The 26,896-nt window shown below is 38.8% G+C and overlaps 1 protein-coding gene across 1 annotated transcript in view; it reads right to left on the bottom strand.

Moving 5' to 3' along the window:
• The window catches only part of UNC13C (unc-13 homolog C), a 473,794-nt gene that overhangs the window by 207,986 nt on the left and 238,912 nt on the right, over nucleotides 1–26,896 (bottom strand). Inside the window, exons 14-16 of the mRNA XM_055126062.1 lie at nucleotides 24,941–25,009; nucleotides 21,673–21,762; nucleotides 16,095–16,223 (exon numbers count right to left, since the gene is read on the bottom strand). Of these exons, the coding sequence (XP_054982037.1) occupies nucleotides 16,095–16,223; nucleotides 21,673–21,762; nucleotides 24,941–25,009 (288 nt within the window). The remainder of the gene's footprint in view (nucleotides 1–16,094; nucleotides 16,224–21,672; nucleotides 21,763–24,940; nucleotides 25,010–26,896) is intronic.

The following is a 26,896-nucleotide window of genomic DNA, read 5'->3' as shown; positions in this document are numbered from 1 at the left end:
CTTCCCTCCCCGCCCTGAGCAGAGCTCCCGGCAGCCTAAGACCACCGGAACCTAGCTACAGCCATGCTCGAGGCCCCTCTTCACACATTCGGACAGGCCTCACGCATGAAGGTACCGGCAGAAAAACCCAGGTGTGTGTAATCCCATCAACAGCCAACATCCAGAGACTTAAAAGCGAGCTCCTCACTTGTAGCCTACTTCTTCCTTTGGGAGAAACGGGCAAGCTTCTGAGAGTTTCCTGCCCACATGGGACAACCTTGCAAGCTTCCCAGGGTGTATTCGTATGCTAAATCCAGTAACAAGCTGGATCCCATTCCTCTGACCCTGAAAGAGCCTCCAGTGCGACATCATTGGGAGGGCCGAGTCAAGAGAGAGACTTCTAAGATCTCAGGGAAAGGACAAATGGAGACGTTACTGAGCCCGCTCGAGAAATCGACGATTAACAGGATTTCGTGATCGTGATCGTGATTGTCTTAGAAGTCACTTTTTCCAGAAGGCCATATCTCAGGAAAGATGGATAAGCTCCATTAAGTGGTTGAATTATGCAGATAGAATAAACTCTTAAACATAAGTATGCATAGAATAACCTGAGGTACTAAACTCAACCTTTAAAGTTTCTGTGTTAGAAAGTTCCTGAGAGCTGAAGGAGAGTAAATTTTCATTTCTAAGTAGTTTCCAGGTGACATCGATAATACAGATTTACTTTGTGAACTATATTGGGGAAAACTAAGTTTCAAAGTAAGGCTTTGAGTCATACACTATAATATAATTAGCCTCTAGCCCAATTCATTTGATATAAGAATAACCATTTATTTTTCTCATGGAGTGACTGTGCTGGGTGCTTAAAGTGACCATAGGTATAGAAATAATTATGAAGAAAAAATTTTACCTTTGACATCTCCTGACTATATTTCCTGGTATTTCAGCATTTGTCATTATCACCATTAAATTTCCACAACATCAAATTTTCAACATTTAAATTAATTACAAAAATGACAAGACTGCATACTAATTAAGTATAGAATCTCCTTGATCCTTTTTGTATTTTAAGATTAAAAGGAGTCAGATATCTTTGAGCAATGCAGTAATTAGTTTAGCCAGTGCTACAAGGCTTTTTGATGATAATTGCAGGAAGACTGGCATTATTTAGAGAAGGGAAACTGTTTTACAGTAAAGGATTGTTATAGAAAAACAATAATTTGTGCGTAGCCCATAGAATAGTTTACTGAAATCATGAAAGCATTAGTCTCTGAATTTTTCTCCTGACTTCCTCAGTATTTCCCCTACTAACTTTCTTCTGAAGACTTTTGTGCCTAGCAATTTAGACCCTAACTTTGGTGGCATTTTTGTTTGTTTAGTATATATAGAAAAAAAGGGAATGACTTGACATAACCATGTGCTAAATAAAAAATGAACTCCCAACAAGAATTTCCAGCTATCAATAAAATTAATTCAATAAAGATAAAAAAGAAAGAAAGAAACTTCTTCATCTGAGCAGAAGTTAAATGAAGTCACAGCTATTAAATTGCTTTGCAAGAAATAGGTCAGGAACTTTTATAAAAGACAAACCCCTTCAGAGTATCAAGATATTTTAAAGGCATACAATTTTAAAAATACAAAAGAGGTGTAATAATATAGTCCTTGAGAATGAACTGGAGACTGTAAATTTCAAAGGGGGGTTTAAGGTTAGAACTATAGATATCAACTTTATATTATATTCCAGACTCAAATACATAGAAGAAAGAAACAAACAAAAAAATGGGTGTTCTATCATTGTATGACTGAAACTCAAACATGAAAGCTTTGTAATGTGTATCATCTCACGATGATTCAATAAAAATAAATAATAATAATATAATGAAAAGAAAAGAAGAAAACCAAACCCGCAGATGTAAGTGTACATCAGTATGCATCACTGTACATCAGGAAGATACTAATGTTCAAGTAAAGAAAATAAGTTAAGATGAAAGAAGAAAGACGAACTACAAAATTACCAGAATTCAGATAGAAAAAATGGCAATTTACTATTTCAATCATTTATCAATAATGTTTTTACAGCAGAAGCAAGGAGATGGGTGCCTCCATAAGTACTGATATAGTGGGGTGGAAGGGTGGAAGTACTAGGTGAACAAATTTAATTTAATTTGTCTTTTTAAATATTCGTGGCCATGTGACCTCTTATTGTCTAGTTTTCCCTCTTGGAGAATCTGGGAAGCTACCGAGAGTATCCCACCTGCACGGCAGAAACTGGCAAGCTCCCTGTGGCATATTCGATATACCAAAAATAAGAACGATAGGTCTCATTCCCCTGACCCTGAAAGAGCCTCCAATCGTTGGGAAAGATGAGTAGTAAGGAGAGGCTGCTAAAAATCTCAGGGCTGGGACGAATGGAGACGTTCCTGGCACCTGCTCAAGTAAATCAAACTAACGGAATGGCAGTGATACAGTGATACAATGATCTAAAAGTAAGACTCTAAATTTCCATCAAAACTTAAACACTTAAGGAAACTGAATGCTTTTGCTTTGACAGGAGAACTGCAGGCTTCACTGCTTGCTCTGGCCCACCTCTGTCTTCTGCCTCCCACCTCAAGCGCCCACCCCCAAACCCTTTGTTTCAGCAGGTGATTCACAGCCATGTCACTGCACCCTGTCTCCCGCCCACCTCCCTCTGCGCCTGTCTCAGGAGCTGAAGGCTTACTGGCTTGCTCTTCCCTGACTCCTGTTTCCTACTGCAGAGTTATCAGGACTTGCCCAGGTTATCTTTGCCTTAGAGAGTGAACTGTGTGCCTTGCTGCTACCACTGCTCTCCCATGCTTCCACCTCTTGTGCAATAGCTCTATTTACTTATCCTTTTAAGAATGTTCAAGATGGAGCTCCAATCCCCCCAGTTTCATTAGTTGGCCAGTAGGGGCCTGCTATGTTCCTTGCTGGTTCTTTCCATGACCATGTTGGTTGGATGGAAAAAAAATTGCCACATGAGCATCAGCCTGATTATGCAGCCTGGAATTTGGAGGTCTAACATTCTCATACACAAGACCTGGGGATAACAATAATATCTCTTTTAAAGGATTTGGTTATTTCAATGTATTGGAACAGAAGCAGATCAGAGCTTTTGACACTGCATATAGATGACCACAGGACAACAATTATCTTTTTTTTTTTTTTTTTTGCTTTTGGGGTCATACCCAGCGATGCTCAGGGGTTACTCCTGGCTCTGCATCTCAGAAATTACTCCTGACTCTTGATGGTGCTTGGGGGACCATATGGGATACTGGGAATCGAACCCAGGTTGGCCGAGTGCAAGGCAAACGCCTTACCTGCTGTGCTATTGCTCCAGCCCCAGGACTACAATGATCTTGATTCTCACTATAATAGAAAAAGAACTGGAAGATATATTTAATAAATTATAAGGAATATTGATGGAAAATCTGGAACAATTTAAACAGAATTGAAAGAGCTAGAGAATACAGAGCTAATTGAAGCAGTGACCTTGAAGACAAAGGCAAACAATGTCACTAATATAAAAGAGATAAAGGTCTTGGGAGAGCGCACAGGGGTTAAGGCACCTGCCTTAATGCAGTCACCCCTGTTGAGTCCCAGAACTGCATGTAGTCCCCAGGCATATTAGTAGTGATACCTAACAGAGTCAGGAGTAAGTCCTGAGCACCACTAGGTGTGACTTTCAAGACAAAGATAAGATTATAAGCAAGGGATAATAAAAAATTAAATAAAAATTAATATCTCGGGGGCTGGAGCAATAGCACAGCGGGTAGGGCATTTGCCGTGCACACAGCTGACTCAGGTTCAATTCCTAGCATCCCATACGGTACCCTGAGCATTACCAGGAGTGATTCCTGAGTGCAAATCCAGGAGTAACCCCGGAGCATCTCCAGGAGTGACCCAAAAAGAAAAAAAGAAAAAAATTAATATCTCTAATAGATCTCAGTTAAAATCTGAAAATGCCAAGAAGGAGAAGACAAGGAAGAATGTTAAGTAGAATACATAAGAGCAGAAGACTTCTGCATTTGGGGAGGGAGACTGATGCACTGGTCCAGGAGATCAAAGACCACTAAGCAACATATACAGAAACAAGAGCACCAAGACACACAGTAATCAAAATGGCAAAACCAAAGAGAGACATAGACAGTGAAAAAGAGGTGTGCAAATTCTCACATGCAGGGTAAAGAACTTAAGTTTCACAACTGATTTCTCAAATGAAAGTTTTCAAGCAAAAAGGGAAAGAAATTTCACGTTCAATATAATGAGCCAAAAGAGTTGTCTAAGAACAATCTATCCTACAAGATTGTCACTCAGATTTGAGGCAAACAAAAAGCTAAGGGCATTCGCTGCTTACAAACCAGTTTTTCAAGTGAATTTGAATGATCTTTCTAAGGAACAGAAACTAAAAGCAAATGTTGCATGGAAGAATGGACAAAATCCTTTTCAAAATATGAAAGCAATCATGCAATGTCAACAATTTCTTTAAATGTCAGTGTACTGAGCTCTCCTAGTAGAAAGCAGAGTGGAAGGATGCATCAGGGAACAAATTCCAATCTTAAAAGATATCCAAACTGCAAAAGAATAATTTAAACTATGGCTAGTAATGGATTTTTGATTTTTTTTGTACTTGGAAGATCCTAAAGAAGCAAATACACACACACAAAACACAATTATATTGCAGCATTGAGAACATTATTGTAGCGTTTAGTACAATAGCCAGGAAGCAACTCCAAATATCTAATAATAGAGAAATGAACTAAAATTAAGGCATATATATGTAGCACTGTCACACTGTCATTCCGTTGTTCATCAATTTGCTGGACTGGGCACCAGTAATGTCTCCATTGGAGACTTGTTACTGTTTCCGGCATACTGAATATGCCACAGGTAGCTTGCCAGGCTCTCCGAGAGGGACGAAGGAATTGAAAGTGGGTCAGCCACATGTAAGGCAAATGCCCTACTTGCTGGGCTGTCGCTCCAGCCTATATATATGTAAAGGAATACTAATTTGCTGTAGGAAAAGATAAAATCTTGCAGTTGTTCCCTACAACATGGATTTGACTGGAGTGTATCATATTAAGCAAAATTAGTCTCAGAAAAGACATACTAGAGGGGCTGGAGCGATAGCACAGCGGGGAGGGCATTTGCCTTGCATGCGGCCGACCCGGGTTCTATTCCCAGCATCCCACATGGTCCCCTGAGCACCACCAGGAGTAATTCCTGAGTGCTGAGCCAGGAATAATCCCTGCGCATCGCTGGGTGTGACCGAAAAAGCAAAAAAAAAAAAAAAAAGACATACTAGAGGATCTTTCTTATCTGTGATATATATGAATATATATATATATATATATGTGTGCGTGTGTGTGTGTGTGTGCGCGTGTGTGTGTTTGTAAACTTAAAACAAGAGAAAACTCTTGGCCCTAGATTACACACTGAGATTAACAAGCAAAGGATGAAAGGGTAGGGTGAATGAAAAATGAAGATGTGGACTAAAGGTAACATGAGATCTTTGGTGATGAGTTTGAGGTACTTTTGGGGAGTAAAGGTGGGTGATCTTTACACACACACACACACACACACACACACACAAACACATGGTCCAAACCACTGTTGTAAACATGTTACTTTAACTAAAGCACCAATAATGAGCCAATACATAAAAAATGCTTTGTTTACGTATGTATACATATTATTCATGTATAATGTATAACAGATTATAATTATGTATAATATATATCACTGTATCACTGTATCACTGTCATCTCGTTGTTAGTCGATTTACTCGAGCAGGTACCAGTAACTATTCCTCCCAGCCCTGAGATTTTAGCAGCCTCTCCTTACTCATCTTTCCTAAAGATTGGAGGCTTTTTCAGGGTCAGGGGAATGAGACCTATTATTACTGTTTTGGGCATATCGGATATGCCATGGGTAGCTAGCTTGCCAGGCTCTGCCCGCGCAGGCATGGTATTCTCTGCAGCTTGCCAGGCTCTCCAAGAGGGATGGAGGAATTGAACCTAGGTTGGCCATTTGCAAGTCAAACGCCCTACCCATTGTGCTATCTAAAAGTTTACTTCAGAGGTAACCAAATATCATTTTTTGGTTTCATCATTATGGAAATAATTCAACTTTTTGCATTGATTTTTGAGTAAATTTCATTAAAATGCCTTAATTGAATCTTATGTAGAGCTTAATGCATTTTCTCTTTAAATTGGCTTTCTTGAATAGCAGTAAAGTTGATCATTTCCTTGAGTTAAGAATGATTTTATTGATTTGTACAATCTTATTCTTGTTACCAGATCTATAAGGAATCTTGTCAGAGGTTACACCATTAACAATAAACAAAGTAAGGTTAAGCATATTTCCACCAGCACTAATTTTGATGTAGCTTCAACGTCAAATTTAATTAGAGTCTATCCAGGTGATTTCAAATTTCTAAAAATACTTTGTAAGCAGATGAAAAGAAATATTGAAATACATATTGAAATATGTATTTCATAATAAGTAAATGTTATGAAATACATATTTCATAGTAAACAATAGGTTTCAGCAAAGTGTACTTTGAGTATTACAACTTCCCTCTTTCTTCTAGGGCTAACAGTCAGCAAAAGAAGCATTGAAACAAATGAACAAAAAACCTTATACTTTCTATTGTGGTACTATTACACAAAATCTTGTTCCACAGTGAGTGTCATACAGGATCAAGCCAGTATTGATGGAATATAGTAAACAAAAAACTTCCCAATAACCATGACAGAGCATTTATGGTGATTCATAAATACTGCTCCATTTAATTGTAAAAACAATATTAGAGAAAAATTGCTTTTCTCTCCTTTAATCAAGAGCAAATTGAGGCTTAAAAGAATAAAAGCTTAGCCTAAGATCCAATGTCTTTCCAGCTGGTGGAGAGGGGGTCGGAAGTTTTAGTTGATTTCAGAAAAATCTTATTTCAAAACTTCATCTTGGGGATGGAGCGATATTACAGGGGTTCAGGCACTTGCCTTCTATGGACAACCCTGGCTGGATTCCCCTACCACATCTTCGGGTTCCCTAGGTACCGTCAAGAGTAATGCCTGAGCACATAGCCAGGAAAAAATCCTGAGCAATGCTGGGTATGGTTTAAAACAAATAACAACAAAAATTTATCTTTTTCTAAGATAGCCCACTTCTTTTGCTGTTGTTGTTTCATCGTTTGGGTTTGGGATGCTCAGGGTTTACTCCTGGCTCTGCATGTAGGAACTATGCCTAGTAGTGTCGGGAGTGGGGGGGAAGGAACATTATATGGGATGACAAAGATTGAGCCCAGGTCAGTCACTTGCAAGGGCAAGTGTCCTACCCAGTGTACTATCTCTTGGGCCCCAAGATAATCCACCTCTTGTCAAAATGGATAAAGCTTCTTTTTTTTTTTTTTTTTTTTGAGTCACAGCCGGCGATGCACAGGGGTTACTCCTGGCTCTGCACTCAGGAATGACCCCTGGCGGTGGTCAGAGGACCATATGGGATGCTAGGAATTGAACCCAGGTTGGCCACATGCAAGGCAAAAGCCCTAGGAAAAAGCTTCCTTGTTGACTTAAGGCAGTCAGGATTAATAACTCCTTTCTAGATCTCTCAATTTTCTTCATAATTATTCTTGTTTGTTTGGGGACCACAGTCGACTATGCTCAGGGTTTACTCCTGTTTTTACGCTCAGGGATCACTCCTAGTGGTGCTCAGGAGACCATATGGTATGCCCAGCAAGCTCTTCTGTCTTTCTGCCCCATCTCCAAATTTAAAGATAAGGGGTTGGGGCTGGAGCAATAGCACAGTGGGTACGGCATTTGCCTTGCACGTGGTCAGCCCGGGTTCGATTCTCAGCATCCCATATGGTTCCCTGAGCACTGCCAGCCAGGGGTAATTCCTGAGTGCAGAGCCAGGAGTGACCTGAATCATTAAGTGTATTAATCACTACATGTAAGAGGCAAGCACACATTCCTTACGTTTCTGATACTGAAAGGTCTGACAGGATAAGGATATTGTCAAAAACGTCTAGAAAGTACACATTAATAATATTAGAGGCAACAGATAAAGGCAATTAAATACTAAATAGGGTTTCGGAGGAGACAGTAATCGAAAGGAAGAAACTGAAATGCCATGAGTTGCATGAATTCATATTTGAGGAAAATAAATTGTTGCACAGAAATAGAAGGAAGCAATTCACTTCTTTGTGAGATTCTATTATTCTTTAACTTGTTCTGAAAACACTGAGGGAATTTGGATTATCAAATTATTACTCTCTATTTCATTTTCCCTAACCACGAATTGGAGAATGTGTAGAGACTCCTCATGAGTGATGTTTAAACCACAATGTATTCTAGAAGTCAGCTCAACTGATACTTTGCTTCCTTTTATGCCTTGGGGAAATTTGATGGTGTCACCAATAGAAACTTTGAAAGACATTCACTACTAAATATAAGATTCTTAAATGCCGTATTACTAATGTGACACTATTTTATTCATATTACTGTTCTTTCTGAATGATTATTCTGATGAGAAATATTCTTAGGAAGACAAATCTTGTTTTTCAATATTTGTATTACATATTTCAGAGGTTGTAAATACTTATTTAAACATTAATTTAGCATCAAAATGTGGGTGTGGTAGATAATTGTTGATACTCTCTTTTATAGCCAGACCTTTGCGGGGCTGGAGTGATAGCACAGCACGTTGGGCATTTGCCTTGCATGCAGCCAACCTGGGTTCGATTCCCAGCATCCCATATGGTCCCATGAGCACTGCCAGGGGTGATTCCTGAGTGCAGAGCCAGGAGTAACTCCTGTGCATGGCCGGGTGTGACCCAAAAAGAAAAAAAACTACAACTATAAGCAGACTTTGTAACAGTGCTGGTGTGTGTGTGTAGGAGAAAGAACCTTCATACACAGCTAGTGGGAATATTGACTGGTGTAACATCTTCGGAAACGATAAGAACATTTCTCAAAAAACTAAAATTAAGCTTTGTTCTGACCCAGAAATTCTAATTATTGGCATCTATCCCAAGGACCTAAAAACACTATTATAAAAGGACATTTGTGCCTTATGTTGACTGCAGCTCTCTACACAATAGCCAAGATCTAGAAACAAACTATTACCCAATAATAGATGACTGAATAAAAAAATGCATCACATATACATAATGGAATATTATTAAACTGTAAGAAAAGATGAAGTCATACAGTTTGTTGTTTGTGGATGGAACTAGAGGATACCATGCTAAATGAAGACCGAATGTCTTTCATATGTGGGAAATAAAGAAAACCATAAGGAAGCAACCAAGGACCAATGACAACAGATCTGGAGACTGATCCACAAAGCTCAGCTTAACTTGCAGAGATGTGTGGGGGAGGGGATTTGGGGACACTTGTGGAAGGAAGAAACAAACACCGTATTGGTAGATGTGTTGTATTGGAAGATTGTATGCATGAAATGTGATTAATAATATTAAAAATCACAGTATCTCAATAAAAATTGGGGAAAAGCCCTTACTCCAAGCCCTGTTTGTTACTTTTCCTGGAGAAACCTGTCCCCATATCTGGGGAGTGTATGATTTTTCTTAACAAGTGGCTCTAAGATCATTACAGAGTCTTGTCCTTAAATTCTTTCTCTGACAGAGATAAAGAACTGAAAACTGGTGGGCACCTTTCTTATATTACTGGTTTCATACCCATCTGCCTGGCTATATTCATATCATCTAAGTATTTAATATATTAGCTACATATCTGAATTTCTGTATCAATATCTATACACACAATTATTCTTTTTTAATCATCAGAAATCCCATCTCCTCCCGATCTGTGTGCAATCATGTAACTTACTGATTTTATTTTTCTGTTACTACAAAATGTTTATTATTCTGTGGCTATTTGTTCAATTTTGCACTGGAGGATCAAAACAATTGCCTCAAATCTACAAACTGTGCACCTTTCGTTAAATTACTTCCTCAGTAACCAACTGTGAGTGGGTACTTATTTTAAATGTATATTACTCATTTTGTAGTACATACTAGTATCCTTTCTTAGTCTTCCCTTTAATTTATTCATCACTGATTTCAATTTCTATGCATGTGCAAAAGGCAAAAATCTTCTTTATTAATATTGCAAATATGCTACAAGATTCCATTGCATTCCATGTGATGAATCCATTATACTTTATTCATATATTCTCCTGGTTTGTGTCCAATTCCATAGTATGACAACAAATCTATATTGAATTTTCTAGTAAATAATCCCTTATGGAACTTTGTGAGAATGTGTCTAAAATAGATACCAACATATGGGATTTTCTGTTTCTTTCTCTCCATGCCAGCCCAAAGTACAAGTGGCTTGTAATGTACACGAATACATTTGCATTAGCCCCACAAACATTTTCATTTTCAAGTTTACTAAGTTTTGGCAATCTCCTAGATATACATTAGTAGTTCAGTCATTCTTTAATTATATTCACTAATGAGTTTAAGAATTTCATAATAATTTTAGCCTCTTGAGTAGTAATATTCTTTATAAATTATCTATTCTTATTTTGTGACATTTTTGTGACTACTTTTTAAATTGGAACTTGTTTTCCCTAAAGAATGATATTCTGGATTTCCTTAATACTTTGTTAGCAGTTTAATATCACAAATATTTTATTTATTTAGACTGGAGCAAGAGCACAGCAGGTAAGGCATTTGCCTTGCATGCGGCCACCTGGGTTCAATTCCTCCATCCTATCGGAGAGCCTGGCAAGCTACCGAGAGTATCATGCCCACACGGCAGAGACTGGCAAGCTACCCATGGCGTATTTGATATGCCAAAAACAGTAACAACAAGTCTCACAATGGAGATGTAACTGGTGCCCGCTCAAGCAAATCGATGAGCAATGGGATGACAGTGCTGCATATTTTTTATTAATCATCATGAAATAGAGTTATAAAGCTTTCTCGATCAGGTTTCAGTCATTCAATGTTCCAATATCCATCCCTCCTCCAGTGTACATTTCCCACAAACAATATCCCCATATCTCTCCTGCCACACCCCCAGCATACTTCTATGGCAGACACTAGTCTCTCTCTCTCTCTCTGTCTCTCTCTCTCTCTACCTCCCTCTCTCTCTCTCTCTATCTGTCACCCTCCCTTTCCCTCCCTCCCTCCTTTTAGGCATTACGGTTTGCAGTGCAGATATTTAGAGACCACCATGTTTGATCCTTTACCCACTTTCAGCACACATCTTTCATCCAGAGCGATCCCTTCCAAACATTATTGTCATAATGGCCCCTTCTCTATCCCTCTGTCTCAAGTGCCCTTTCCCTAGTCTTTTGCAGGCTTCCAAGATGCCGGCCCTTGTTTCTACTGTCCTTGGGCATTCGTCTCATACTGTGTTGTTGCTTTTTAATATACCTCACAAATGTGTGTAAATATCACCCTGATACCAAAAGCAGAGATAAAAGAATTACAGGCTGATATCCCCGATGAACACTGATGCAAAGATCCTCAACAAAATGCTATCAAATAGAATCCAGCGACTCATCATGAAGATCATACACAATGACCAAGTAAGATTCATCTGGAGGCTGCAAGGATGGTTGAACACTGGCAGGTCAATCAACATAATACACCATGGAAATGAAAGAAAAGATAAAAACTGTATGATCCTATCAATAGGTGCAGAGAACGCACTTGACGTGACCCAGCACCTGTTTATGATGAAAACTGTCAACAAAATGGGAGTTGAAAGAACTTCCTTCAGTATAGTCAAAGCCATCTACCACCACCCCACAGTAAACATCATTCTAGATGGGAAAAACGAGAAGCTTTCCCTCTAAGATCAGGGACATGACAAGGTTATCCTCTCTCGCCACTTGTATTCAGTGTAGTGCTGGAAGTACTTGTCACAAATATTTTTAAATCTGTAATCTTTCTTATTGAACATTCTTTTGTTGGCATTAAACAGTGATTTATGAAATTTCAGGAGCTGGCGCAACAGCACAGCGGGTAGGGCATTTGCCTTGCACGTGGCCAACCTGGGTTCAATTCCCAGCATCCCATATGGCCCCCTGAGCACCGCCAGGAGTAATTCCTGAGTGCATGAGCCAGGAGTAACCCCTGTGCATAGCCGGTGTGACCCAAAAAGCAAAAAAAAAAAAAAGATATGAAATTTCAGAGTCACGTATCACTAATAAGACTGATAGAATCATAGGTGCTATCACATTTTCAGGAGAAAAGGCACTGAAGAAAGTGCAGTTCAATTGCTTTCCCTACCTTTCATTACTCTAAATCATACTTAGAGTTAGATTCAGTGTCTTAGTATTACTCCTACATCTAAAGGCAAAGGAGTCTTTCAACTGAACCATTAGAAAAGGTTACTCAGACAGTTCCTCCTCAAATACCAAGACATAATGAGAGTGGTTTGTTTAAACTTTCTTCCCATTAGTGGCACAGAAAGAAAGGAATATGAGTTCTTTTTCATCTTAGAGACTAAAACTGATATGATGACAACTGTCATCTTGAAAACATTTTAGATATAATGTTAAGTCAGTGGCTGAATGACACTTTTCATGAATTTCATAAGGCACTGATCTGTACTATAGTGTCCTTAAAAAGATTTTTTTTTAATGCTGTTGTTTATAGTAACCTTTGAAACTGTCCTTCAGTTCACAGCAGACATACTTTGCTTATACTTTTGGTTAAGTATGAAGAGCCTGTTTATACTTTCTTTCCACAACAATTATTTGTTTAAAATTGAAAGTTATCTCGAAGCAGTCAACAAAACACTGTAAAGCAAGCAATGCCACATTTTCTCAAACACAGCATTTTATGAGATGATATTTTAAGCTTCATACTGGGCAGAATCTCCTGCCCCTGAGCCAGGCTGTCTTCACCAGGGCACCTCAGAGGGGGGCGGGTGGAGTTTCCCTCCCAGCCCTGAGCAAAGCCCTAGCAGCCGAAAACCTCCAGAACTCAACCACAGCCATGTTCAAGGCCACTCTCCACATGCTTAGATGAGCTTCACCCATGAAGGAACCGACAGAGGAACCCAGGTATGCAGGACCCATGGCTGAGATCTCCAAGCCTGCTTGGATCGGAACTGGGCCTCCTCCACCCAGATCCCCCGTTTTCCAGTAGCTTGGCAGCCACACCCACAAACTGTGCCCTGTAATCTCATCAATGACAAAGATCCAGAGACTATAAACCAAAGCTCCCGGAGGAGAGCAAATCTCACATGGCAGAACCTGGCAAGCTACCCGTGGCATATTTGATATGCCAAAAACAATAACAATAATGGGCCTCATTCCCCTGACTCTGAACACGACACGGACGAATGAGACGTAACTGGCGCCTGCTCGAGCAAATCAAGAGCAAGGGGACAATAGTGATATAGTGATACTGGGTCAGATGTCCTTGATGCTAACCATGCTTACCGGAGGTTTGAGGTTCACTGTAGATGAGCAAAAGTTGAAGAGAATCTTAATTTCATAGAATTGTTTGTATATTACTGGACTAGGTAGGCTGGAAATGCAACTGTTTAATTTATTGTTTGTGAGCTCTCATCTCCTCCCTGGTTTATGCTGATGCCAAGCACTCTTCTGAATAGAAACACTAATTACTGAAGAGTTTACAAAAAAGGGAATAAAAAGAGAAAGAAAATATGCCTTCCAAAGAGACAGGCTGAGGTGAGCAGAAGAACTATGAACATTGGTAGAGGCAAGTGGATACTGGGGAAGGGATTGGTGTTGGGACACTGTACACCTGAAATTCAATCATGAATAGCTATGTAATTAATGATGGTTTAATAAAAATTAAGAAAATGATTAGCTAAAATAAATACTGAAAGTATATACATTTTCACACACTCATATACTCTGGAACTAACATGTCTTCAAATCACATTCAAATGTTAAAATTCTCCATTGCTAACTCACATGCTCAGATAAAATAAATACATGCATGCATTGACAGATACATAGCGTAATAAAAAAATAAAAAAGCAAAAACATAATCTGAAAGTAATGAAGAAACACTTTTAAATATTTTAAGGGAAATCGTTTTCTCAAGCTTGAGCTCTCTATTGTTTAAATACATCATTGTTTACATATGTCATTGCAGAGCATTTTTCAGATTCATGACTCAGTATGAAAATTCTCCATGGTTTTCACCTGGCTTTATAGTTTTTAGCATTTAAGCTTGTAGCACTGTAGCGCTGTCCTCCTGCTGTTCATTGATTTGCTCGAGTGGGCACCAGCAACATCTCCACTATGAGATTTGTTGTTACTGTTTTTGGCATATTGAATACACCATGGATAGCTTATCAGGCTCTGCCATGTGGACGGGATACTCTTGAGAGCTTGTTGGGCGCTGCGAGAGGGATGGAGGGATTGAACCCGGGTCGGCCGTGTGCAAGGCAAACCGCCCTACCTTCTGTGCTATTGCTTCAGCCGGAACAAGTAGTGATCAATAGTAACATCCAGTAAGTATATGCATGCTTGTTTAATTTTATGTTTTGTTTTCTACTTTTGGTATATTTCACAGTAATAAATTTACTTACATGACAATTTTACCATCCTATTCTTTAAAACTTTGCTTAATTAAGAAATATGAAACTAAAATACTGAGAAAGCTTCAAGAGTTTGATCAGGGTTTCTCAAACTTTTTCTAACCACGTCATCTTCCAACCCTCCACACATATTTTATTACTGTGGTAGCTCAGTCACACAATGACCTCTTACCTACTCCATGCTTCCCCATGTTAGAAATAGTCATGTTCCATTATCAAAACAAGGCTTTTAACTCTCAATAGAAAATGACTGACAGTGTGCGTATATAAATGATTCAAGGATCAACAGTGTTTGACCAAACGGGATTGTAAGGGGGTGTCTAAAAAGAAACTATCTACAAACTAAAAACCACATACCCCAGGGGATCCTTCCCTCCAGAAGAGAACAAAGTGGGGTGGAGACAACCAAAATTTGCTTCTAAAAAAAAAAAAAAGAAGAAGAAAAATATCTAATCCCAAGAGGTGAATGTATCAAAGTATTCAATAAAACTTAGGTAAGAGTTAGAAGATTGTTTGTTCCATTTTACTTAACCAGTGGAGGAACTTGCAAACTAAGGAATGCAATATCAGTCTGACCACTTTTTTTTTTTTTTGGTTTTTGGGTCACACCCGGTGATGCACAGGGGTTACTCCTGGATCTGCACTCAGGAATAACCCCTGGCAGTGCTCCGGGGACCAGGTAGGATGCTGGGAATCGAACCCAGGTCGGCTGCGTGCAAGGCAAATGTCCTACCTGCTTTTCTATCCCTCCAGCCCCAGTCTGACCACTTTATTTTTTAAAAATTTTATTTTATTATATTGGATCACCGTGAGAAAAAAAAATACAAAGCTTTCAAGTTTAAGTCTCAGTCATACAATGATTGAACCCTCATCCCTTCACCAGTGCACATGTTCTGCCACCAAGAACCCCAATATAGAGAGTCACCCCCTAAGACTTCCACCCAGAGGTAGGAACTTTGCAATGCTGTGGCCCAGTCTGATCACTTTAATTGTACTGTTTCTCAGCCACCCCGTCTTGCAGAGTGGGATCAGTTGTTATCAAAGCCTTTCTCTCCCTGCTCTCCAGCTTTCCGAGTCTATGCATATTTAGACAGATGGGACATTTCTCACACCTATTTATATGATTTTCATCTGGAAACCCCTTACACGATAAGGTGCCTGACCCAGATAACCCACAGTTGAGAAGTGCTAAGCTTAGAACGGAAACGTGGTGTGGAAATTGGAATTCTAAGCCTTAGTCCAGATTCTACTACTAAGTTTGAATTTTAGCAAATCACCTAAAGCTTCTTGAATGTAGTCCCATTCAGGATAGATAAAATAATAATGTTTTCCCCCTTTTATTTTCATAAAGTCATTGTAAGGAGTAAGTGGTTTCAAGTCTATGAAGGAGATGCTCAAATGTGAAGAGGAAATATGGAAAATTTCAAAACTTGTAGTGTGAAATTACATAAATATGGTTTTCATTCACTGACAGTATCACAGAACTTACAGAAACTAACATTAAAACAGAGAAAGTAGACAGAAATATTTTCTTACCGGGTCTATTAGCTGAGAATAGAGTTCATGACAATTATCAAAAATATATTTATATGTAGAATCCAGGCAAGCTCTGACGCAATCTTTCACCACCATGCTGGCCTTGGGAGGATTTTGCAGCTCCAGAACCTGATAGATAATTATTAAATTCAATTTTTTAATCCAGCTACAAATAACTCAAATACTATCTAAAACAGTACAAATAGCTCAAATACTATTTAATACAGTGCAAATAACTCAAATACTATTCAAGAATTGATATTAGTTTATTTTCCTATGTTTAAAAAATAAATATGACCTTTGGAATATTTTAACTGTGTAAATATAGCCATTCTAACTTTCAGAGATCATATTATAGTGAAAGTCACCATAGTTGTAAATATTCAAGTAGAGACACAAAACGTAATACTCTTTGAAAAGGCTCCCTTGTGTATTTTTAAGTTAGGTTATGGGAAATGTAGGGCCATTATGAGACTAATAATCATTTAGACAAGAACAAGTAGTACTGGGAATTGCTTTATAAAATTACAATCTGGCTAACTTTGGAAGGGCTAACAGAAGTTATTGGCATATTGAAAGACTTGTGGTGAGAAAGAAGTTTTAGGTTTTAATAAAGAAGTGTAAGGTTTTAGACAATAATTGGTACAATGGAGGTAGTCTCAAATTAGCTGTGACTGGGAGAACAGAAGTACAATTTCAAGAGATTTAAAACTACTTAGCATAGCAGTAGATATCAAGTAGATTTCTGGGTTAAGTAAGTCTGTAGTCATGGAAACTAGTTATAAATTTTGAATTTATTAGCTTAGATAGAATATAAAGAACTAATGTGAGATGAATGTGGTTAGAGGAAGCAAGAAAAAAATGTGGGCAATTAGAGCCCAGTGACATAAAGAGAGTCAGAAAGAAGAGCAAAATGAAAACCAGGAAAAAAGAAGTCAATACAATAGCACAAAGTTAAGCAAGAGGGTTTCGGGAAAACCTGGAAAAGAGGGAATTTTCTAGAGGTACAGTTAAAAAAAAAATCATGCTAAATGCTACTGACCTGCCTGTACTTGACTCCTTTCCTTGACATTGTTTTACTTAATTTTTTTAAGTTTACCTCAAGGAGAACCCTATACAGCAGCTGAAAGGCACTTTCAGAATGGTGCACAGGCTAGGAAACAATAATTCTCCTATTTGAATTAAATTTGACAAAGAATGGGTAACAGGGAAACTCCTCATTTGTGGAAAAGGCTATGCTTTTGTTCCAACAGATGATAACCCCAATAAGAAAACTTTGGGTCCCATGGCATCTCTTCAGGAGTCAAATTTACCCATCTGATTTGGCCCTCAGACCATCAAAGACTCTACTACTCTCAACAATCAAACTCCAAGCCATTGCTAAACCTGTCTTGGCTGAAAATCAGGAAACTGGAGGAATTTCCAGTGACAGAGGATCTGCCAAAGAAAATGCAATCCCTACAGACCAACAGAAGAGCCCCCCTCCTAGATAAAGGCCACTAGCTCCTTTACCATATCATGAGCATTCCTTATACCCTTCTTTTACAGTTGTGGATTGGACAACACCAGGAGCCTATATTTTGGATTAACAATTCTTTACATTTACCCTCTCCTTGGAATTCACAGGTGCCCCAGCTCCCAAAAGAGGAAGGGATGACTTTTAATAGGATCAACTTTTCATCCCTCTCTTGGATCTTCCTTGATTCTCGCCTTGCCCAATCTTCTTGCCTCCTCCTCTTTCTGGCCCTCTTTTAGCCTTAGTTATCTCCCAAATCATGAAGGTGTTGGGGTAGCAATTACACATAAGTGTGGTCATATGATCAATGGGGAAAAGAGGTCATATGATCAAAGGTCCCTCCCTCAGGGGAAGCTTCTAGGACAAACTCTCAATCAGCAAGAAGACCCACTTAAGGGCGAAATACCATCTTTGGGTACATTTCTCCTTTCCTTAGTCCAACAGCCATTTAAGCATTCATCTGAATTCTACTTCATAATAATATTAGTCATTTTGTATGGACACAGTAAGAGATACATTAAGCTTATAGGGTGACTCTCCTGGGGACATCTCACTATGTATCTCAGACTACAGTGCTCAAGCACATTAGTCTTTCCTAACCCTAGCAGGGTACTAATCCAGTTGTTACTTTGGGATCATGACAGAATTTGTCCATGACCATGCTCTTAACTTATAGTTAAGTATTATGGTGCTTTGGCCCGGCTCATTTCGATGCCGGGGTATATCACAGCTTGCCCTGGGTCCATCCAGTTCCTTGTTGGGACCCTCTTTTGGGGGTGCTAGGACTAAGGGCAATTGAAGCTTACATTGAGAAAACAGATGCTCAGGAGTAAATATTATTTGGAGTCAATTAACTCCCCATTAACAAAAGCATGGCATTAACTGTCTTCCTGTGTATATACAAAAGGGACGTCGCTCTAAAGCAACTATGCAAAGAATGTAAGGAGAAGAGAAAAGCAATATTTCACTTACAAATACAAATCCAGTATCCTTAGAAGAGTATGACCTTACAAGTTAACAGTTTGATTAGGGGATAAAGGTATTACAGATAAACACATAGGAAAGGTAGTGCCTCGAGAACACTGTGATGGGTGTAACCCAATAAACCTAAGCTCCCTGTGGCAAGGGAGAAAGGACATACTAATGTTAAGCCAAAAATCTCTAGAGCGATATTCCAATAAACAGAGGAATGGGAGTGTCTCAGGAGCCTTGTGATGGCTGTAACCTAATAAACCTAAGCTCCCTTCAGTCAGAAAGAAAGGACAAACCAATGTTATCCTACACTGACCAAGATCAAAAACTAAAAACTGGATTTTGCAGTGATGGAGTTTTTGATGCAATAGACTAGATGGTCCAGAATTAGTGTAAAAACTATGCATGGATTTGAAGATTTAACATTGTTAAGCATAACTCCCATTTTAAAAAACCAAACATTTCCACAATGAGAAATAACCTAAAGAAAATTGCATGAATTTCTTGCAACATATTATCTACAAAAGGATGACCAACTAGAAATAACTGAACAAAATTAAGATTCAATCAGATACAACTTGATTCCTATTAGATGAGCCAAAATTAAGAATGAAAGTAGGAAAACTTTCTTTCCAGCTTTCACAGGAGTCTCACTAGAAATGCAGAGAAACAGAGACATCTCATGTATTGCTGATAGAAATGAAACTTGTCTATGTATTTTGAAAAATGTTTTATCTCTGATCAATTTGAACACACCAAGTCACTCAACAATCACACTTTTAAGAAAGTGAAAACTTATGTATACAAGTATGAATAATTGTGTACAAGTATGAATATAAATGTGTTTTATTTATGATAATACAAAACTGAAAGTAAATTTATTCTGAAGTACACACATAACAAAGAATTACTAATCTTTAACAAAAAGAAATGTATTATTAATAACATAAATAAGTGGATTTGTTTTATTTGCTTGTTCTAGAGCAGGCCACAAGGATCAAACATGCATGGCCAACAGAAGTTGATAGAAGTGCTTAGCATAAGAGAATTTGGGAGGTTTTGTTCTGTATCTCTTTGTTCTTGTTGTTTAATTTTGTTTGGGGTGCTCAGGGCTTACACCTGGCTTAGATTTTAGGGGTCATCCAGCAGGCTTGGGGAACTAGATAGGATGTGAGGTTAGACTTCAGCCTGGCTGCATGCAAGCAAGTGTCCTACCTGCTATACACTGGCTCCCCTTAATTCTGTATCTTGATTGTAGTGTTAATATTATGCAACTACATATTTGTCAAAACCAAAACAATTGTACAACGAAAAGTGTGAATTTCCCTGCTATAGTAAATATTGAAAAGAAGATGAAACAAATTCATAATAGGAGAAAAGATGTTTGAAATAACATGTACAAAGGATTAATTAGAGAATTGGGGTATTAAGGGCAAGATACATTATGGTATCAACTGTAGATAAATGTATAATTAAGCATTATTTTAAGATTGGAAAATGAATCCTATTTTGGGTGGAGTGCATCCAAGATAGGAAAAAATATAATTAAATGCAGTGTGGAGTAAATTCTCTCATTGTTGCCACTAGTTTCCTATAACAACTTTATACAACATTGTTATCTGGTAGGGTAGGTGTGGCTGGAGGTTAGATAAATTTGAGATTTTACTTTTTCAACAACTTAAGGTTGGTGATTGAGGAGTGGCATTTGTACAGTCACTTTCTCTCCTCATTCTGGTTATCCTTTTTGATGAGTTGTTGGATTATCTCAATAGTATTAAGAGGCACCATTCGGGAATTCCAGCAAACATTTCTGAGCCTTGATTATCACTGATATTCTTTAAATATTAGTCCAGTAGCTGCAGCCAGTTGGTAAGAAGTTATGAGCTAAGTAAAACTAATTATTTTTTAAAAATTGACATGGAGTCTTTCAATCACAACCACCCAATTTAGCCACAATTGAGAACCAACACAATTTAAATTAACATTGAAGAATCTAAATGACCATTTGGACACTATATTTTTTCTTTCTTTTTGTTAATTACTGATAGAGTGCCACACTACTATTTCTGATAAAATATCATTGACAATGGAAAAATATGCATTCTTATATTTTTTGCTCAGAAATTTAATCAGTAAATATAAAAATACCTTTTGAAGAGCAAAATAGGCTAGTCCATGGCTTGCCAAGTAATCAAATTATTGCCATGTAGTCAAATTATTGCAGACAGCTTGACACTGAAGTAAAAGAGATATAACTAAAAGGAAATGCCTTAGTACTTTGGTAGACACTAAGTAATTATACTAATGTATTAAATGGTCAATATACTCCTATATAGAAAAGGAGGGATATTTAAGTTCCCACAATTGAGGTGAATTGAAAAGATTAGACTATATTTTTAATATAAAAATAAGGAAAATATCTGTGTTAGAACTAAGTAATAATTTTCATTTCTGAAATGGTATTTATTTATTTATTTATTTATTTATTTTTCAATAAGTGAATCACCATGAGGGTACAGTTACAAATTTACCCATCTTCGTGCTTGTGTTTCCCTCATACAATGTTCGAGAACCCATCCCTCCACCAGTGCCCATTCTCCACCACTAATGAACCCAGTATCCCTCCCACCTTCCAATCCCGTCCCCCCAGCCCCCCCCCCCCAACTCTGTGGCAGGGTATTCCATTTTGTTCTCTCTCCTTTTGGGTGTTGTGGTTTGCGATAGGGGTATTGAGTGGCCATCGTGTTCAGTCTCTAGTCTACTTTCAGCATGCATCTCCTCTCACGGGATCCCCAACCACATGAGATAGTATTTTTAATATCCATAAAAATTAATTAAAATTAAATTAGACTAGAATTAAATTAAATTTTAATTAAATTTAATTAAAATTAAATTAAAAGTCAAATGTATCGGACTATCTTAACGATGTTCAGGACAATATGTATCTGAAGATTCCTTAAGTTCAGACAAAGACACCTCAGCTTGGTTGCTGGGGCTGACTATTGGAGATCAAAGAAGAGTAAGGCCAGACTTTTTCAGGGAGCAATTCTGCTGCTCCATTGAAGAAAGGAAAAAGATAAATCAAGGTACCTTCATCCTGAAAAAGGCGATACTTGTTAGCAGGTCGACAGTCGACTTCAGGTCTTGGAGTCTTTCAGCATTGCTGGCAGGAAAGTTTTCCTGGATAACCAAAGGGGTGGGAAAAATATCGACATTAAACTCTACTTGGAAGCCATCATAAAACCAGGTTTCAGTGCAAAAGTCAGAACTGCCAAGTATTAAAAATAATCCTAGATTTTTTTTACTTTACCATAAGACAGAATGTGAAGAATTTTGACAATGTTTCTTAGTGTTAGAATGTCATATGAGTCTAATCATTCCCAAGTTAATAAAAATATACATAACATCATTAAAATAATTTATTCTTGTTTGAAATTTTTGTTACTAAAAGAAGGGAGAAAGCCGATATTTGAATAACTTTATCATTTTCTCAATATGAATAATTCTTTGCTTTTTTTTCCAAAATGTTTTGGGAACTCAACATGTTCCACGTTTACTTTCAGCCAGAAACAAACTTAAGAATTTTAAAGGTTTGGGCAGGAGAGATAGTACATTGGGCAGGTCATTTGCTTTGCACATGGTCGGCCCAGATTTGATCCCTGGCATTCCATATGACTCCTGAGTCCTGCCAGGAGTGATCCCTGAGCACAGACCCAGGAATAAACCCCAAAACAACCAGTATATGTATGCCCTAAAACCAAACACACACACACACACACACACATTCACACACACAGAATTTGGTACATTTGGCAGAAATTTTTGTCAATACATTTTGGTGAGAAATGCTATAAAATGCAAACGTTCAGAATTCTGAGGAAAAGAATTGTTTATTTATATAAAAAATGTCTGATTGAAGAACCAGTTTTGACGTTGAAATTTTCTCATAGTAACAACTTCAAGAACACTTCTTACCATCATATATTTTTCAAGGTCTAGAGTAGCTATTTGTTCTCACAGTGTTTGCCCCAAAATGAAGAGTAAATCTGAGAAAAATGTGTTTAGTCTTGGTTTCGGGGCCATAGGTTCAGTGCTTGAAGTTTGCTCCTGCCTCTGTGCTCAGCAATCATTCTTTCTGGGGCTAGGAGGAACATTAGTGGTACCAGGGATCAAACCTGGGTTAGTTGTGTGCAAAGTAAGAGCCCTGCCTGCTGTAGTATCTCCCTAGTTCAAGTTTGATGGGAGATAGTGTGACAAATTTTAGTACTATACAATTAAGATGGGCTGGAGCGATAGCACAGCGGTAGGGCATTCGCCTTTCACCCCTCTCGGAGAGCCCGGCAAGCTACCGAGAGTATCGAGCCCGCACGGCAGAGCCTGGCAAGCTACCCGTGGCGTATTGGGTATGCCAAAAACAGTAACAATAAGTCTCTCAATGAGAGACGTTACTGGTGCCCGCTCGAACAAGTCGATGAGCAACGGGATGACAGTGACAGTGACAATTAAGATATAACTTAAAATCAGACCCAAAGAATGGATTTAAAATAGATGTATCTTTTAAGCAGAGAGATAGAAGAGTCCTGGTACTGTGTGTTGGGAAAAGTGGTCTCGAACCTAAAAGAGCCCAATGGCATAAAGGCCTCTGAGACACAGAATTCCTCTGAGGAAAAGCAGAAAACTGCTGAGATGAAGAATTCCAGGTCAGGAGCATGGCTGGGCCCCTGAGAGGGGAGGCTCCAATGCTGGGAGAGAGGCCATGCTAAGAATATCGAAGGGTCATCAATGCCCAGGCTCCTCCTTGGCAGACCCTTGCAGTAGACGGTGAGGAGCAATTTGAGAAGTCTGTACATTGTTCACAGGCGTTTGCCCTCAGCTCTTCCTGAGGTATGGACTTTCTGACTTTGGTCCCTCTTTCCCCACTCTGAGGAAATGGCCAGCATCCTTTCCTCTGATGAGTATTTTCTTCATGATGTTTTCTCCACCTCGGGAACTCACTGCAAATCTATGTGAGTTGTGTACTTGATCCTTCCACTATGCAGAAGCCGGCATTCTCTCTCTTTTTATTTTTATTTTTTGCTTTTTGTGTCACACCCGGCAATGCACAGGGGTTACTCCTGGCTCTGCACTCAGGAATTATTTCTGGTGGTGCTCAGGGGACCATATGGGATGCTGGGATTCAAACCCAGGTCGGCTGAGTGCAAGGCAAACACCCTATCCGCTGTGCTATCACTCCAGCCCCTGCATTCTGTCTTAAGAGCATTATTCAAATAAACTTATTCTTCACTACTCATCTTCTCCTGGGCTGGAGTGATAGCACAGTGGGTAGGGGGTTTGCCTTGCACACGGCCAACCTGGGTTTGATTCCTCTGTCCCTCTCGGAGAGCTGGCAAGCTACCGAGAGGATCCTGCCCGCACGGCAGAGCCTGGCAAGCTCCCTGTGGTGTATTCTATATGCCAAAAACAGTAACAAGTCTCACAATGGAGACGTTACTGGTGCCCACTCCAGCAAATTGATGAACACAGGAATGACAGTGACAGTAACATCTTCTCCTGAAATTGTTTTATGTGAGGGAAGGAGGATGGCTTGAAGAAACTAAGCTATATTTAAAAATTATTTTCCAGGGGCTGGAGTGATATAGCACAGCAGGGTGTTTGCCTTGCACGCAGCCAACCCAGGTTCGATTCCCAGCATCCCATATGGTCCCCTGAGCACCGCCAGTAGTAATTTCTGAGTGCAAAACCAGGAATACCCCTGTGCACTGCCAGGTGTTACCCAAAAAGTAAAAAAAAAAAAATTATTTTCAAACAAAGAGTAGCTCCTTGCTCCAAGCTCTCAATAAATAGATCAGTGGGGGTGACCAGGCAGAGCAAGTGTGACAGGGTCAAACATAAAGTCTGTGCCAGGCAAGTGCTCAATATAGTCTGTCATCAGTCCAAGATTTCCCCAGATATTCTCTTCACTGTCAAATATGGGATGAGAGGGAAGCTTTTGACCACCACATGCAGGCTGCTAGCTTTCTCCTCCCCTCCAGGAAAACCACCTGCGGAATGCAATTTAGCTGGATAGGCATCACCGTCCCACCAGCGGCAAGTAAATATAGCAAGATGTGTAGGACAAACTGATACATAATCAATGTGTCATTATGGAGATTGTCATGAGACATTTGAACTACTTGTGACTAAGTCTTTGTATTTTATAACAAATTGTACTTGTATTTGCATATGTATATATACATACACATATATAGACATATATAATTGACTCTATTTGTACATATAAATCTTATGTGTCTATATTTTACTTGGAGATGAAGTGACAAAATTGTAGTTAAGCATTTACTGAATAATTTGAACGTACCCTATACTTTGACAGATCAATCCTTAGTGAGTTATGCAACTGGTCCAGTAGCTTGATGAATTTTTCTCTCTGTAGAAAACACACCAAAAAAAAGGTGAATGAAAACAAATGACTATTGTATTGCAGCAGTCACAAAACTTCAGTGAGCTATAATTTGATTTTATAATAAGGAAGAACTATAGAAATGATTCCTGAAAGATAGCACAGCAGGTAGGGCATTTGCTTTGCACACAGCCAACCCGGGTTTGATTCCTCCATCCCTCTCGAAGAGCCCGGCAAGCTACTGAGAGTATCCCGCCTGCACAGCAGAGCCTGGCAAGCTACCTGTGGCGTATTCGATATGCCAAAAACAGTAACAACAAGTCTTACAATGGACATGTTACTGGTGCCCACTCGAGCAAATCGATGAGCAACGGGATGTCAGTGCTTCATTGCAATAAGGAAGAGTCAAAGATGCACATAACTTGCCCAAAATCATAGGACTATATTTTATAAATCAGTGATTCAAGTTCAGGTCTCAAATTCTTGCTGTTTCAAATAAGTACCACCTCTGATGAATGAGAAGTATCCAGAGAGTTGTGTTCTATAAAAAGTGCACTTCTCTAAATCTGATCTTTCATAGCAAGATGAGTCAGCACAATATTGTACACCCCACGCCTCCCTCTCCCCACACAACCTCCACCCCACAGGGGAAGATGACTCTTTTTTTAAACTTCTCCCACCTATGCAGTGGGAACAGCTTTTGTTTTTGTCAAAAAAAAAATCATTTTCATTTTAGTTACAATCCAAGCTTTATCATCTGAAGTTGTTGGCTACCACAATGATCATTTCTGATTCACTGCAGAAAAATAATGTTAAAACATCAGCCACTCTATGCACTTCCCCCAAACTTAGGCTTTTAAAAGAATATTGGTGTTGAACTGAACTTCATAAAGAACTTAAAGATGATAATGAGAGAAAAAGCTTCTGTTTTCTCCTTGCCCCATTTTAGCTGACTTGATTCTACAACTTAAACATTCCTGCAAATTCCTGGGCTCTTTCTCAGCAAGGGGAAGCTTAACATTTCCCAAGACCATAAATTCTACCCCAGATTGGGCTCACAGAAATTAAAATAACATGACAACACCTGTGCTTCTGGAGAAATATAGATCTTAAAAGGTGTTAAATAAACACAGCTTCCAGGAGCCTAAATGAAGATAAAAGATGCTAATGCTGTTTTGTCTTTTGTTTTTGTTTTGGGGCCACACCCAGTGATGCTCAGGGGTTACTCCTGGCTCCTTACTCAGGAATTACTCATGGATTTATATCAGGCTGATGCCAGGGTATGAATCTAGTCAGCTATGTGGAAGCAAGAGTCCTGTCCTCTGTGCTATTCCTCCAGCACCTGGGAATATTATTTTAGCTAAACAGGCCCTAAATTAACAAGGCCTCTCTGGGAAATTATGGGGAATATTCTGGAACTCAGATAACACAAAGGCCCAGTTTTCCTATAAAAGCCCACAAAATGAGGCATACTTAATTTAGTCCTATACTAAGTTTCCCCCTTTTGGGCAGTTTCTTTCTCTTCTATTTTCCAATAAACTTTTTATTTTCTAACTGAGTCTGAGCATCTTTATTAATCATAATCACTAAGGATTTGTCTGACTTGAAAGAGCCCCCAATATGACTAAGGATGACTTTACTCTTGAAAACATTGGGGATCATGGAACATGGATGAATAGAAACCCACCATCGCTGCTTCTGTATCAGCAACTTGCTGCCTTACGTATAAGAATAAACTTGTTTGCTTGATTCGTTATAACCGAAGAAGATAAAAAACATCAAAGCCGCATATAAAGTTTACAGGTAGCAAATTCACCACTTTGTCTTAGATCTTGAATGTAAATGATTTATAAAGCAAGGAGGGAGAAATCAATGAGAGCACATGAACTTTGGGAGGCAGTGATGGGACTAAAA

This window comes from Sorex araneus, chromosome 2 (genome assembly GCF_027595985.1).
Source record: "Sorex araneus isolate mSorAra2 chromosome 2, mSorAra2.pri, whole genome shotgun sequence".
Taxonomy (NCBI): domain Eukaryota; kingdom Metazoa; phylum Chordata; class Mammalia; order Eulipotyphla; family Soricidae; genus Sorex; species Sorex araneus.
The sequence above is the reverse complement of the archived record's forward strand: the minus strand, read 5'-3'. Positions and strand labels throughout refer to the sequence as shown.